The 14,635-nt window shown below is 52.6% G+C and overlaps 1 protein-coding gene across 6 annotated transcripts in view; it reads left to right on the forward strand.

The window, feature by feature from the left end:
- The window catches only part of FKBP15 (FKBP prolyl isomerase family member 15), a 28,074-nt gene extending 15,467 nt beyond the window's left edge, over window positions 1-12,607 (forward strand). For 4 of the 6 annotated variants that reach the window (XM_074608837.1, XM_074608838.1, XM_074608842.1 and 1 more), the window contains exons 18-30: window positions 586-680; window positions 1,365-1,467; window positions 3,309-3,341; window positions 4,963-5,134; window positions 5,639-5,775; window positions 6,116-6,271; window positions 6,949-7,101; window positions 7,463-7,555; window positions 8,028-8,138; window positions 8,668-8,775; window positions 8,981-9,753; window positions 10,208-10,298; window positions 10,744-12,607. In XM_074608837.1, the coding sequence (XP_074464938.1) occupies window positions 586-680; window positions 1,365-1,467; window positions 3,309-3,341; window positions 4,963-5,134; window positions 5,639-5,775; window positions 6,116-6,271; window positions 6,949-7,101; window positions 7,463-7,555; window positions 8,028-8,138; window positions 8,668-8,775; window positions 8,981-9,753; window positions 10,208-10,298; window positions 10,744-10,818 (2,100 nt within the window). In that variant the 3' untranslated portion in view covers window positions 10,819-12,607. The remainder of the gene's footprint in view (window positions 1-585; window positions 681-1,364; window positions 1,468-3,308; window positions 3,342-4,962; window positions 5,135-5,638; window positions 5,776-6,115; window positions 6,272-6,948; window positions 7,102-7,462; window positions 7,556-8,027; window positions 8,139-8,667; window positions 8,776-8,980; window positions 9,754-10,207; window positions 10,299-10,743) is intronic. The other 2 variants (XM_074608841.1, XM_074608840.1) reach the window with 2 other exon arrangements.
- Window positions 12,608-14,635: the final 2,028 nt, after the last annotated feature.

The following is a 14,635-nucleotide window of genomic DNA, read 5'->3' on the forward strand; positions in this document are numbered from 1 at the left end:
GAGCTCTACTGGCTTGGCCCAAGTGTCCATCCACCCTTGTGTTCTGTTTTTGCATGGCCAAAACCAACTGCCAAGTAAGAGCATGAGATATACAATGATGTCCATTCCTCTCTGCCCCCAAAAAAAAGCTCTTCTCAACAGTTTGTGGTTGGGGTACTTTCTGAGCTGGAGTTGATATATTAAGAGGCCTTGGTGGAAAGCTCATGTGAGAGAAATTCTGCCTCTTCTTAAACGGTTATGGGCTTATAGTGCAGAACGGAGTTTCACAGCTGAAATACGGTGTTGCAAGAACCACCTACTTCTGGTTTTCACCATTTAGTCTTATGCTTTGTAGCTTTTCTAGGCAGCAGCCTTACAACCTTGGCTTTTGCGGGTGAAAAAGTCAACCAGACACAACATACTCTAGAATGTGGTTTGGCAACATCTGTCGCGTGCCAGGATTCTTGCTACATGTAGTGTGGCGCCTACCTGTTGGGTTACCACCGAAGGTGATAAGTCTCACCGCTGTACTGCATCTGTACAAACCAAAGGTTAGGTACAAGGAAGTCCGAGTAAGATGACTATTCATGCTGGGCTATGCTTTAGGAGAATGAGAGACTCAAGCAAGAGATATTTGAGAAGAGCAGTCGGATTGAGGAGCAGAATGAGAAGATCAGCGAGTTGATTGAGCGGAATCAGAGGTAAGGAGTGGGAGAGCACAGCCTCTCTGCACCTGCGAAGACTTTTCTAGCTAACGCTTGGTCAGGCATAACTAGGAGAGGTGTTCTTTAGGGTAGAGACATTCTCTGATTTTAAGGTTTTTTTTCCAAGACGTTAAAAGTTTGGTTCCCCACCCTTGCAGGGCATAACTCCAAAAGTGCAGTTTACAGTAAATGTGAATGTGTTGAAGGTGTGGGGGCGGGAAAACCCTCATGCTGTCTTCCTTGAGCACGCTTGCTCTGCTTCTCGGAATTATTTTGGTTTTGCTAGCTTTTTAGTAAGGTGGAAGAAATTGTAGGGGACGTGGTGGCCCTAGTTCCACGGCTAGGTGTGTGTTTCGTTCAGTTTAAGAAGGGGAATAACTTGTTTCAGGAAATGGCAAAGGCCAGTGGATATGAGGTTATCAGAACTCTTCAACTGTGTGATGGGAACATTAGACTTGTTGCAAAGAGGTGTAGCGCTTACCCAAACTGATATAATCTCTGCTGGGCCAGGCACACCCATTCCACCCTCTTGAGACCAAGCTCTTAGTGCAGGATGACATGAAAAACTGTCTGGGACTTGTCATGAAGAAAACTGCTTTGAAATATCACCTCTTCTATCTGCGCCTTTTGCTCCAAGTCATGTATTTCCATAAACGCTCACGCATCTTCCCCTGTTCGCAGGTACGTCGAACAAAGTAACTTGCTAATGGAGCAGAGGAACCACTCGCTGCAAACAACAAATGAAAACACACAGGCAAGAGTGTTGCATGCAGAACAGGAGAAGGTAATGGTGACAATGAGCCGCAGAGCTTTGGCTGCAGCCAGGAAAGGGGCTGCTTGTTGCGCTAAAACACGCCGAAGCCTTGTTCGTCGAGGCTTAAGTCTGTTCTCTTACAAGACAACTGCAGTTCTGAACTTAAGTTTTGAAAGCTATTTGGAGAAACAATTTGGATATTTCATGGCTTTCGTAACAACAGCACAGAAGGTACAAATGTAGATTTTTATGCTGTTATAGCTTGGATATTCTTAGCTTGCAGGAAAGCGTCTGAATTGTTGTTGACTTTGTAGGTATGCAGCCAACATGTGGAGGAATTGTGTGCATCACAGGGTTTTGCCGGGTTGGAAATGTACTTCGTTTATCTAATTCTACTGGCAGTTTCAGAAAGTTTTTTTAATTCTTTCTGTTTAACTGACATAGAGTGAATGTAGCTATAAGAAAAAATATTTCCTATTAGAGTTTCGTAACTGTGCTTTTTTTACACTTTTTTTTATACTAATCAAAAGCTTGTTGTTTCTCCCAGTAATGTATTGTGCTTGTGTGAAAGGGGCTATTGGGAAATAGCTTTCAAACCAGTTAAACGCACTTATGCATGGCCGCGTAGCCTGTAACGTCCACTTGTCCCAGCCTAGGCTGGCTTTGAGGTCGGTAACTGCATGGTGTCGTCTATGCTCGTTCAAGCGCTGGCTTCTTAAATCACACCAAGTTCAGTCCTGCACCGTGCACCGTTTATCTCTCCAATTCAAATGCAAGATGATAAATGCTTGCTCTGCATGAGAACCATGACTCGGTACATCCAAAAATTACAGAAACTGCAGCTTTCTAAAGTATGCTGGCGAGTATGCTAAAGAATAGAGCAATAAATGGCTGCTAATTGTGTGCTGGTGTGAGCAGACCCTGAAGGAGAGCTGCATTTGTCCACCGAGGGCCCAGGTCGCATACCCATAATAAGTAGGGGGTGTGAAAGATTCTAACCAAGAATAAGTCAGATTTGAAAAAAATAAATAAAATTCCCTTTCTGCCAGTGAGCCCAGCGTCCAGCTTGCATGATAAGTGACTTGGGGAAGAAGCGTCTTTTGGAAGTATAAGAGATGATCTTCAGGAATCTTTTGGGCCTCGTCTTCAGTAGGGCTCCACGTGATTCAGCAGTCGCTGCCTGGGTGATAGCGCTGTGACACGAATAGACTTCAGGCTAGACCAGAAAAGCCACGACTTGCACTGGGAGAAGATTTCCCCTAGTTTTGTGAGAGTATTGACTGTAGATATGAAGGCTGGTATTCCTTGCTCTTTCTTTTAGCTAACCCAGCTTGCTCTGTGACTGCAATGCCGAGATCGCTATGGACGGACAGACTCAGGGAAGAGAATTTTAAGCTATTTTATCTATTCTTTACTTAAAAATAGGGAGTTAACATTGATTTTTGTGACACGGGCCAGGCATCTGTCCCCAGGATCACTGGGAAGAGGTGATAGTAGCTTGCTGCTTTTGGGTGCTAGATCTTCGACCCTGGCGGAGCACATCACAGCTTTAGCTGAAGGCTTCGTGTACCACAAGGATAAGTAATGGCCCACGCTCCCCGGTGCAGTGGCACTCACGTGTGGGACCGATCCTGCATCTGGCGTGTGATGTACCTGTGAGGGTACCTTTAGCGTCTTTCTTTTTAAGCCAGGCTTCACTGCCTTTTCCTCTCCAAGCTTTTACAGCTCTCGAAATAATTTTAAAGGCTTCTCTGGCATGCCTTAGGCTCCCCTAATGAAGCATTTTGCTTTTCTGATGATGATTAATGCCTCTGCCTTTCAAGTTGTGTTCTTAACTCTTCCTGTTTCCTGTCGCTGCTTTCTCTTCCTAGCGCATGCTGCCGGTGGATCGGGGCTGGGACCAGGTGAGGCAGTGTCTGCTGACTGTGCAGGTGACAGATAATTGTGCCCTAGATAGTGCCAGCCCGGCTTCCTCTTGAACTAGCTACAAGCTGAGTGGCATTAAAATAATTGCCTCAGATCTCGAATTAGCACAGATCATCAACTTGGGAAAGGGCTTTATAACTGGCAGCGTAGCCGCTGTCCCCCTCTTTCTTGGGGAGCCCTTTCAAAGAACTTCGTCACGTTGCTGCTCGTTTCACCTCCCCCATGGGAGAAACAGGAGGTGATGGTGTAATTGTCGGAGCAGATCCAGAGCACGTAAGACTCTGGGTGCCTGAAAGCTGGAGGCTGGAGCTGAGCTAGGGTAGGTATGAAGCACTCACTGCAGAAACTTCAGTCTAAGTAACAGTTCCCAGCATAAGATTTCTTTTTTATTTTTCTTTATTTGTCATTAAAGACAAAGGCAAGTGTTAAAAAAACCTTTAGATGTGCCCTGGGGTTTTGCTTTGTTTTTAGCATGCTAGGAGTTAGTATCTTGAACTGCAGTGAGACATTTATGGAAATGTAAGAGGAAAGCAGACGCGTTTTTAGCCAGTCTCTGTTAAAATGCTGCCTCCTCTTAAAATTAATGGTGTAGTATCCCAGCCCTCGAGGTCAGCACATAGTCATCCTCAACGTAGTTGGAACAGTTTTGCTCACAGCTCTTCTCTGCCGGAAGGTGGTGGTCCTAGTCTGAAAAGAAACGCTTTAGTTCTCTTTGGGGATAAAGCAGAGGGAAACTCCAGTTCTCCTGAAGTTACCGGTCACAGGACAGTGAGAGCCTGTTGGGAATCTGGATGTAGCTATGGATATAGAAGCTGTTCAGGTGTTCCTGCAGCAAGTGAGGTTTGCTGACGGGTGTAGTTCTGTCTTTGCAGAGCATCCTCTGAATTCTGTGTGTCGTGCAACAAGATTGGGACCATGACTCTGTGTCTTTGTCTTGATGCCTTGAGCCTCTCCTAACATATGGTTTATAAGTCGTCTGACGAGCTGTGTTAATACCTGGTTTAACGTGAGTCACCGACTGAGCAATACTAAACCTAAACAGGTCAACAAATTACTGTGAGAACTCTGCTCCAAAATGAAAGCCTTGCCCGCGTGGGCACTTCAAGGTGACTACGTGGTGTGTGCTCTGAGGGAAGGTGCTTTTTTTGGCTGGAACAAGCCTATGTCTTGTGTGGCTTTGCAGTGATTTGTAAGCCTATTGAAGAAAATTAGATGTTGGAGCCCAGGCTTCTACTTGAATCGATGTTGTCGTAGCCTGAAAACTCCGAGCAAAGCCACCAGGCACTGGTACTAGTCTTAAAAACACATTTAAGCTTCTCAGGAAAACTCACTGAGTGGAATTAACGTGGTGACGAGGCTGTTGGTGGCCTTGTGCAACTTCCTGGTCAGTCTGGACAGGTTTCAGCCAAACCACTCACAGTTACATGGCAAAAAAGTTATCGTTACCTCTTCAATTTGGAGATGTCTGTGAGGCGCTGGGTCCCAGCGCATCCCCATTAAGGTCTCCAGCCCATTATCGATTCTTCCTGTGGGAACAGTTCTGAAGCTCCCTCAACCCTCACGTATCCCTTTTTTGTCCCTTTTCCCTTTGTGATACAGGCCAAAGTTGCTGAGGAGTTGGCAGCTGCCACGGCGCAGGTTTCCCAGCTGCAGCTGGAGCTGACAGCCCACCAGAAGAAGGAAATGGACCTGCGGAAACAGCTGTCTGCTGCCCTGCAGGAGGCAGAGCGACACGAGACGCAGCTCAACAAACTGCAAGCACAGTTAGCAGGTAAGATTTCTTCTGCCGGTTCCATGAAGGCTCTTTTATGTCATTTTTTTTCCTCTTCTGTAAGTCATAGGTTTTTCCTTTCCTCTGGGGTATCTGTTCCTGCTTTCCCCAGGATCAGTCCGAAGGGCATCAAAGAGGGATGTTGATGCACTGAAGTGTGTGAAGGATGTGTGCATCCTTGTTACCACCACAATGGTAATCAATGAACAAAATCATCCCGTCCCAGGGATGCCTTCTGTAGAAGCAATCTCTTGGCATTGCTGTCCAAGATCTTGTAGAGCGACCAGAGACGTTCCTGTGGTTGAAAAGTTAAGTTAAAAGCCGAGGTACAAGCATTGCCATTTCACAGAAGAAACTCTTGATAAATTCTAGTTCCCAGTGTAGGTGCAGGCCGTGTTGTTGATTTCATTGTGCAAGAGACACTGTTCTCTCTCATCAGCCCCAAAATGCGCTAACCTGAACCATAGGTAGCGCTGAAACCCACCGTGAAGTGTATTTTTGCAGAGCTTCAAGAAGCCTCTGAGGACACTCAGAGTAGATTCAAAGCTGAGAAGCAGAGCCGCAAACAGCTGGACATGAAGATTACAGCATTGGAAGAAGAGTTAACGGACCTAAAAGTGGAGAAGGAGACTCTTGAAAGGGTACGTCCAGTGCCAGCGTTACAGAGGGATGCAGGGTTTCACTTGTTCGCTGAAATTTAACCCAACATTCTTGTTTGTAAACACTCGAGTTAGGTAAATCTTGACTCATCTGCAGACAGGGATCCCTGTGCTGGTGGATCCTCTGTGCTTGTGTGATTTATTTTTTTATTTATTTTTTTTTAATATCTTAGACAGTAATACATTACCCTTCCTACCTCTAAAATAATCTCAGCTTGATTTTAAAATGGTAACATTCCCTGCTCAAAGAAGCTCTTTCTGCATGAGGAAGAGAAGCTACTTTGTGCGGTCTGGCCTATTTGTCTCCTGTTCTGGATTGCAGAATCTTGCAGAGAGGAAGAAGAAATCCCTCTCGGAGAGAGCTCAAGCCGAGGAAGAGATGGAAGAAATACGCAGATCGTATCAGCAGGAACTGGACAAGCTTCGGCAGTTGCTGAAAAAGGCACGGACTTCGACTGACCAGGCAGCAGCAGAGCAGGTGAGGAGTCACGGGAGCTTCTCCAACAAGTGTCTGGAAGGTTTGTGGGAACCTACAAGAAATAGTCATGAAAATGCTCAGGTAGCGAAAGAATGAAAACGTTATCTGCTTCATTTTAGGGGTTAACTTTAACCCAGGGTTCGCTTTGTTGCCTTTCTAAACTATCTTTGCTGGTGGTTGTTGGCCCCGTGTCTGACTCTGGGATTTGCACTGATGTCTCTGTAAGGAAGAGCATGATTCAAGGAGGGAGGTCCCAGTCGGTCTCTGACTCCGATAACGGGCCCCTGCCGTGGCTGCGGAGGGTTTGGTGCAGCATCGGTGCAGGCTGGCACGCGGCCTCGGATTCCGACTGTGTTAGAGAGAGTGTCGGACCGAGGAAAGGAGAGGCGCCAAATTGAATTCACAGTAGAGAGAAGAATACAGGCCTGCTGCTGGGTGAAAGACTGCTTAGAAATATGCCAAGGGATCTGAAATCTGCGCCAGACCTTCGGGCCGGCCTGAGGGATCGCGGCCAGAACTGACCTCTGGGAGGTGTGGGCAGGAGCTGGTGCCAGCCGCAGGGCTGCCCTCCGCGTGCAGGTGTTCCAGCCGCGGGCGGGAGATGTCCAGCCCCGAGCTTTTGTTGCGAATGCAGGTTGTGTCTGTGTTCCTAATGATCTCTCTTATGTGATGGGCAGCTATCGCTCGTCCAGGCAGAGCTGGAATCCCAGTGGGAAGCCAGATGTGAACGGGCGCTGGCCTCGGCCAAGGAGCAGCATGTTAGACAGTACCGGGAGGTGTGTGAGCAGAGAGATTCCCTGAAGGAGCAGGTGTCCCAGCTGGAAGAGAAGGTAAAGGGCCGTTCTTTACTGCTGAAATGTAATGCCAGATAACCAGTAGCTGTAAGCAGCAGTCTTCTCCCACCGAATTGTGGGAAATTTTTAATTTCTTGACTGTTGTGGAATTTGGTCTTGTCCGAGCGACGTGTCCGTGTTTGCACCTGTTAGGTTGGGATGGGGGTTAGTGAATTCACTGCTGCAGTCCTGAATGAGGGAGAGCCAAGATGCTGTCGGTCTGGGACTAAAGCGGCAGCCGCAATCTCTTCTGCTTCTCCGCTCTGTTCTGAATGACTGCTTTGGAGCAGAAACTGTTTTGAAGTGGGTGACACCGAAAGGGGCCGTTAACTAACGGGCTCTAGTTCTTGTCTTTCAGATTGCAGCTCTCAAACACTCGAAAAAAGCAGAGGAGCAAAAATTGGCTGAGTTCCAGCAACGTTGGGAGCAACTAGAGCCTGTCAAAGAGAAGGTAAAGGGAGTAACACAGTAGCTGAACGCAAACTGGGGTGCAGTAGTCACTAGCCTCAGGCGACCTATGTCCAGAGTAACGAGAACACGAGTTCCGGAATATGAGAGGGAAGGAATAACTCCGCGTTGCTTCCAGCAAACCAGAACAGGTCCAAGTGGTGAGACCCAGCCCTCATTTCGCTGGGATCTCAGTAATGCTGTGCCCATTCTTGGTGTTATTTGAACTTGAAGAGCTAATGACATGGTTGTGGACCTCCAAGGTTTTGGCTTGGCTGGGTATCTTCGGTTTGGTGCTGTTACTTTCAGCCAGGTCTTCTGCAATTCTATCGAAGCCCTGCTTAAAACTCCACTCGCCGATTTACCCCTCGCTAAAAAGCTGTTTACAGATGCGTTTGCTGCTTACCCACCCAGTGCAAGGTTCCTCCTGGTGGTGGTGTCTGAAGCTGTTCTAACTTGCGGTTTCCCTCTGGCAGTATTCAGCCCTGCAGGCTGACGTTGTGCTGCTGAAGGCTCGCTACGAGGAACGCATCCGAGACCTGGAGAAGGATCGGGACGGAGCTTCACCTGCAGACTTCACAGAAGAAGTGAGCTTCGCTATCCAATATTTCTCCTTACTAAGCAAATCTGTTTACCTTGAATTATTTCTCTTTGAGCAGAGATAAGAAGGAAAACCAGTATTTTCTCCGCAGAAGCGCTGTGTTTCTGGTCGCAGGGTCTGCAGAGGAAGGAAGGATGTGATCTTCCTGCTGCCCACTTTGTTGCTTGATTATTTTATTTTGGGGGGGGGGGTGGTGTTAAAACTTAAGATCTGAGGGTTAGATTTAAAAATTGAAAGAATAATAAGAAATGAGTGTCAGTCTGCCTTGGGTCTGTGCAACCTGCCTGAGTTTTGGAGGGGTGGGTTTGGTGTCTATGCAGTGGTTCTGAATTAAGACGGCGTGATGTATTCTGCTTTGCTATTGGAATTTCCGATTTGAAAAGCGGATACTTTGGAAACCACATGTGTTTTGTTTGGATTTATTGTTCCTTCACCTGGAGAAGTATCTGATGTTGAGTCCAGCGCTCCACATGTTAATGAATCCTATCTTTGTTTCCTGTCTTGCTCTTTTCCAGGTAAAGAAGATAATGAATGGTGTATTTCAATCTCTTCGGGGTGAATTTGAGCTGGAAGAGACGTACAGTGGCAGGACGGTTCTGGGTGTTGTCATGAACACTATTAAGGTACAACAGTGATAAGAAATACGAGGTGATCGATGTGAGAGAACGAGTCTTGTGCTAAAAACACAGACTTACGTTGTGAGTCTGAAATAACTGTGAAGCAGAAATTTGTTGTGGGTGGCAAAGCGGACCAGTAGTAGAAGATACAGGGATCTGTGATGGTTTATATTTAGGGTATAACCTACATGCTCTCTGCTCCATTTTTTAGACTGTAACACTGCAGCTACTCAACAGGCAGCAGGAGAAACCAGAGGATGACAGTAAAAAGGAGGAATCTGGAACAGGAGCGGTGAGACGGGAGGGATCACCTGGAGCAAAGGCTGACCACGAAGAGCCCGTGCAGCGTAGCCCAGCGCAGAGTGTGGCGTTCCCAGCTGATCCTGGGGAAGCGACCACAGGCTCCACGGTGTCTGACCAGGAAGACAAGTCTGCTCCTCTGTCTGCCAGGCCCAGCACTGCTGAGGATGAGCAGGCGACACAGAGCAATGGGGTGTCAGAAGAGGAGAAGGTCCAGGCGGAGCATCTCTCTTCTGCGGCTGAATCCTGCCTGGATCCTGATAAGGGGCCGGCACTTGCAGGACAGCCTGTTCCCGAGGTGGATGGGGATTTTGTCCCAGCCGAGCAAAGGCAGGAGAGCAGTCCCATCAGGAAAGCTGAGGCTGAACGCAGTCCCTCCAGAGTATCTTTGCAGGCAGAAGCTGCAGAACCTTCTGTTCTGGAAGCCAAGCCAGGAGAAGCGGATGTGGCAGATGTGGTTCCAGAAAAGCCAGCTGTGGAGGAGGCAGAGGAGCCTGTGGGGGGTCTAGAGCCCCCTCCCTTAAATGGTGAGGGAGGGAGCTGCAGAGAGCCATCTCTGGATGGAGCGAGCTCTGAGCCGGAGCCGCCTTCAGCATCCAGCACAGCAGAGCCGAGCTCGGCTCTCATCAGAGAAGCTCCAGGACGGCAGCAACCGGGCTCCAGCCCCAGGCAGAAAGATTCCAGGTGAGGTGTGGCGCTGGGGTACCCACACTCCCGTTTTCCTGCTGCTCACCGGGTCTGGTCCGGCAGCACACCCGGAGGCTGGTAGAGCTGTGCCCCTGCTGTGGGGCTGAAGCACCGTCGCGGTGCTGGGCAGCACGAGCCGGGGGCTGGCGGAGACCGGGCTGTCCAGGGCACGCTCTGCTGGGGGGGGCAGAACAGGCTCGTGTCTGGGTGTGGGCAGCGGTGACACTACCCCCGGTGAGCGGGTCCCAGCTGCGCGCAGCGGGGAGCGTGCAGCTTCTCCTGGATTGATATTGCCGGCAGCCAGGCCCCGGTATCATTCCGCACTGGTGAATCGTACGTGCCTTAACAGTTCGGCTCGGCGACAAAACTGCCGCATCATTCTTTCATAGAGCTTGCAGGTGATGGGATCCTGGTTTCACAAGCGAGCTGTTAATTCTCTGTCTTCTTCTAGCCTCTTTGAGGATGACAACTTCTTTGAAACAGCATCTCCTAAACCACTGAAGCCTCGAGTTCCCTCTGAAGAGGAGGATGAGGAGGAAGTGGTATGTGTTTGTATCTTCTCCTACTAAACTGGTTCAGGCGTTAACCTGTAGCTTGTTTATGAAGCCCTTCCCGTGGCAGTGGGGATCTGCCTGGCTCCTGCTGGCTGCGCTCGGAGCCTCCCACGCGCGCCCTGTATAGATCAGGAGTATCTGGGTTTGTTTCTCGTTGAGCTTGGAAGGGTTTGCCTGGGCTGGGCGTGACGCCAAACTCCTGCTGGCATGGAGTTAGTGGGATTTGCCAGGGTAACGTCGTGCCCCTCTCCTGTCCCTTTTAGCCTGGAAGCGTCTCTCCTGGAATATTGAGCCGTTGTATGAAATGGCTCAATATCATGAGGCTTCTTGCCGTCACCTCCCTGAGGCTGATGGAGCCTTCAGAGCCAGAACTGTGCAGCAATCAGTGGAAAGCTGTCAAGACTGACGAGTTTCCCTCTGGTTTTCCTTCCAGAGCATGAAGGGGCGTCCCCCTCCAGCTCCGCTCTTTGGCGATGATGACGATGATGATCTGGACTGGCTGGGATGAAGAGCCGGCTGATGAGCCCGTGAGCCCTCTCCTCTGGGCATGGCCTCTTCCCGAGCACTTGGCACTTAACGAGCTGCGTCCGTGGGACAGTTGTGAACAACCAGGGACTCCCCAGGCTCGTCCTGCAGGCTCAGGGGGCTGGGAGCGGGGGGCTCTTTGCACTGGTGGGCGCTCAGAGCCCTCGCTCTGACCTGCCGAACCTGCGCAGAGGTTGGGGACGAGCTGAAGGAACCAGCCTGTCTCGCTGCACGTTTGTATTGCTGTCCTGCTTCTGTCGACTGTTGATTCATTAATCTGAAACTTTATGCAAATATGAACTTTGTAAAGTGCTTCAGAAGGACGAGTCTGGCAGGACCCTGCAGTAGGTAACTACTTTTTTAAAAAACAGACTGAGCTCTCCCCTCCTTCCCCAGTGAAGATTTTCATCGGAAGATTCCTGTTAGTTCCCGGGGGCTCTGCACCGGCTTATCCCCAGGTATTAGCGATGTGCGGTGGGAGACCCGGCCCAGAGACCCCGGGCGGGTGTTTGCCGTGGGCCAGCGGCTCCGCGCCGGCAGCTTGGGGAGAGCCCCGGGGCTGAGGCGGTTCAGGAGGGGGCTCTTGTGTGTTCAGAGCTCCGGCACGTGCCGGTGCTCGCTGACCCAAGCCGGGGCACCCGGCGGCAGCACCGAAAGTCTGGGCTGTGTTAGACCAGCGCTCCGAGCCCAGATGTAGCATCCCGTCACTGCTGGTGTGAGAAGGCGAATCCCCAGCTGTGTTTTAGGGAGGACCCCGAGGCTCTCGGAGGCCTCACAGAAATGATTCCCTGCGCAGCCAGCTCCTCTCCTCTCTCTCTTTGTGGCCAGAGGCGAGAGATTTATTCTTCTTTTTCTTGCTGGCTTGTGTTTCACGGGCAGCTGAAGCAGCAGTACAGGTGTGTGATGTGCTCCTTCTCTAGAGAGAGTTACTGCCGCCAGCCCCGCGCCTCTGCTGGGCCTTTCTCCCCGCCGCCGTTCACAGCGTGAGGATCACAGCACCAGTTAAAACTCGGTGCTGGCGGGACGTAAGCCATCACGGAGCCCCAGCCTCAGGGGGGCTCTGCCGGGCAGCCGGGGCTGCGGCTGTAACTCCTCAGTCTTGGACCACGAGGGGAAAGGGGTGAGGGCCGAGGGCTGGGGAAACACCACGGGTTTCTCGTGGCAATTTTACCTTTGCTCTTACTGGCACTAACGCAACTTAACGCTGGGAGCAGGTGTTAGTGTCTTTAAAACTCATAAACCCCCCTTCACTTAATAAAATGGAAGTGCTTAAAAAAAATGCCACTGCAGTTTAGTTTCTCCAGCTGCCTCTTTCCTCGGAGATCTGCATTTGATCCGTGTCCTCCTAAACGCGATTTCTTGGCTGGGGGGGGGGGGGGGTGGTGGAAGAAAAGAGCGCTGGGAATTCCTGTTCCTGGGGCGGGTCCCTGTCCCTGCGCCCCACGCGTTCCCAAACGCAGCTAAAATTGTGGGTGAGACCAAAGCCTGGGAAGGAGCTGCCCGGCTGCCAGGCGAGCGCGCGTCTGCCCCCGGGGGCTCCGCTGGCCCTTCCCGGGGAGCCGCTCCCCAGGTCCGAGCACCCACCACTCACTCGGTGCTGGACGCGACGGGGGGTGAGAGCCGGGTTTTCTGGGGCTCCCCAACACCCCCACCCGGCCCTGGGGGAGGCTGTTGCTAATACTAACAAATTCCACTTCCAGTTTCCCGTTAGAGCCGGATAACCCGAGGGATTTGCCTTTCACTTCTGGAAAAATAAAGTGCAATTAAACCTGTGTGGTTTTTTGCTTGCATGGGTTTTACTTCAGTCTGGCTTGGTCTGTTTCTAGGCGCTTAAAAACTGACTTAGCCCTGACTCGAGGCTAATTTGATGTAGAAAATCTTCTGAGGGTGTTCTTGCTGTTAAACCCTCTCCTGGGAAAGGAGGGAAGGTCCCTTTGTGCCACGGCTCCTCGGGGGGCTGTGTTGCGCTTTCGGGGTGTAAGAAGCTGCAGGACAGGAGATGAGCACGGGGAGCACGCGCCTGGTTCTCCATCAGCCCCGGGGGAGAGGGGCCTCGGCATCTCCCGGAGCTTTGCAGCAGCCTGGGCTCGGCTGAGCTGGCTCCGTGGGCGCGGGAGGGTCCCTGCGAGCGGGGAGTGGGGCGCAGGAGTGGGGGTTTGACGCTTGTCCTTCTTAGAAAGTAGCCGCAGGAGGTACCACAACCTCTTCCAAGTGTTTCCAACCCTCTACCTCAGCCTGTAGCTCCTGGTTTTTTGTGGCTCAATCTCAGGACCTAACGTAAACCGTGTTTGTCCTCGGCGCCCGTGTGCGCGCGTTCCCTGGGTGCAGGAAGGGCGAATGGGAGAAAGCTCTGGGCTCCCGGGGGGACCAGCAGGGTCTGGGGCTTAGGGGCCCTGGGGGCGATGGAGGGGCCGGGTGCTGAGGAGGGGACGGATGCCACCTTGGGGGGCTGCGAAGGGGCTGGTCCTGCTTCTGGGCGCTGTTTGGGGCCAGGAGGTGGATGTACCGCACCAGGGAGGGAGGGATGGCGCTGTGGGGCGGAGATGGGGCTCGACACCCACTTCCCCCCGGGGCTGGGGGAAGGAGAGGGGACCCCCTTCTCCATGCCCAGGCCCTGGTTGTCACACCCAGCCCTGCTGAGAGCGAAGGCGGCGCGTTTTTCTTGCTGCAAAACTCTCCCAGCCTCGGTTACAGAGAAAAACGACCGGAGACGGCGCTGGGACGACGTCTGTCTTTAATGTCTGGTGTCTCTGCAGGGCAGCGTCCTTCCCCGGCCGCCGCGTCCCTCTGCGTGCTCCCCGCCGGGCGCTCGTCTCAGGGGAAAGCCCACGGGGACCCTGCCCGTCCCCTTTCGCCCCGTCCTTGCTGCCTGGGGACACGGACCGAAGCGCAGCTGGGGGGAATTTTCCAGCCTCGGGGATTGCGACACGGGGAAGCACGTGTGGCCCCACGCTGCGACTCCCGCCGAGCTGCCGCCGTGGGCTCCGGAGGTGCTGGGAGCGTTACAAACACGACGCCAGCGCAGCCAGACCCCGGGGGGTGAGGGAAAGCGCTGCAATAAGTTAATTTTTAAAGAGTCTGACGCCCCGGGGCTCGCGCGTGGGGCAGCTGAGCGTCCTGCAGCCCCAGTGCACCCGGGCTGGATCCTGGGGGGTGCTGAGCCCCCAGCCCTGTCCTGGGCCCTCTCCCTGCCCGCCTCGCCGTGGCCGAGCTGGCCGGGGCCCGAGAAGCCCCTGACCCACCGCCGGGTTCATCCTGGCCTCCCCGGGGCGGGCGGCGGGGGGCTGCGGTGCGGGACGGGAGCCCCTCTCCCCCATCGGACCTACTTGAGGAAGACGAGCAGGAAGAAGGTGGAGACGATGAGGACGAGGATGCCGGCAGCGAAGCCGAGGCGCAGGTTCTCCATGGAGGCGAGGGGGGGCTGCGTGTCCAGCAGCAGCCCCCGCCCCGGCAGCCCCAGCACGAAGGCGCCGGGTGCCTCGGAGCCGCGGCGGAGGCCGCAGGGGGACACCATGCCGCTCACCGCGAAGACGGAGGCGTGAGTCGTGCAGGCCATCTCCATGGGGCGCGCAGGGCTTTGGCGGGTGGCTGGGGGGGCACCGCTGCCTTCCTCCCCCTCCTCCTCCTCCTCTGCACGTGGGGTCCCCAAGGCCGGCATCTCCCCGGGACCACCCAGAGCCAGCTCGGGCACCAGCGTCACCATCCTGCAGAAGGGGCAGCTGACGAAGGCGACGGCGGCGGCGCGACACACCAGCTTGCGCAGGCAGCTCAGGCAGAGGGAATGGCGGCAGGGCAGCTGC

Source organism: Larus michahellis, chromosome 15 (genome assembly GCF_964199755.1).
Source record: "Larus michahellis chromosome 15, bLarMic1.1, whole genome shotgun sequence".
NCBI lineage: Eukaryota > Metazoa > Chordata > Aves > Charadriiformes > Laridae > Larus > Larus michahellis.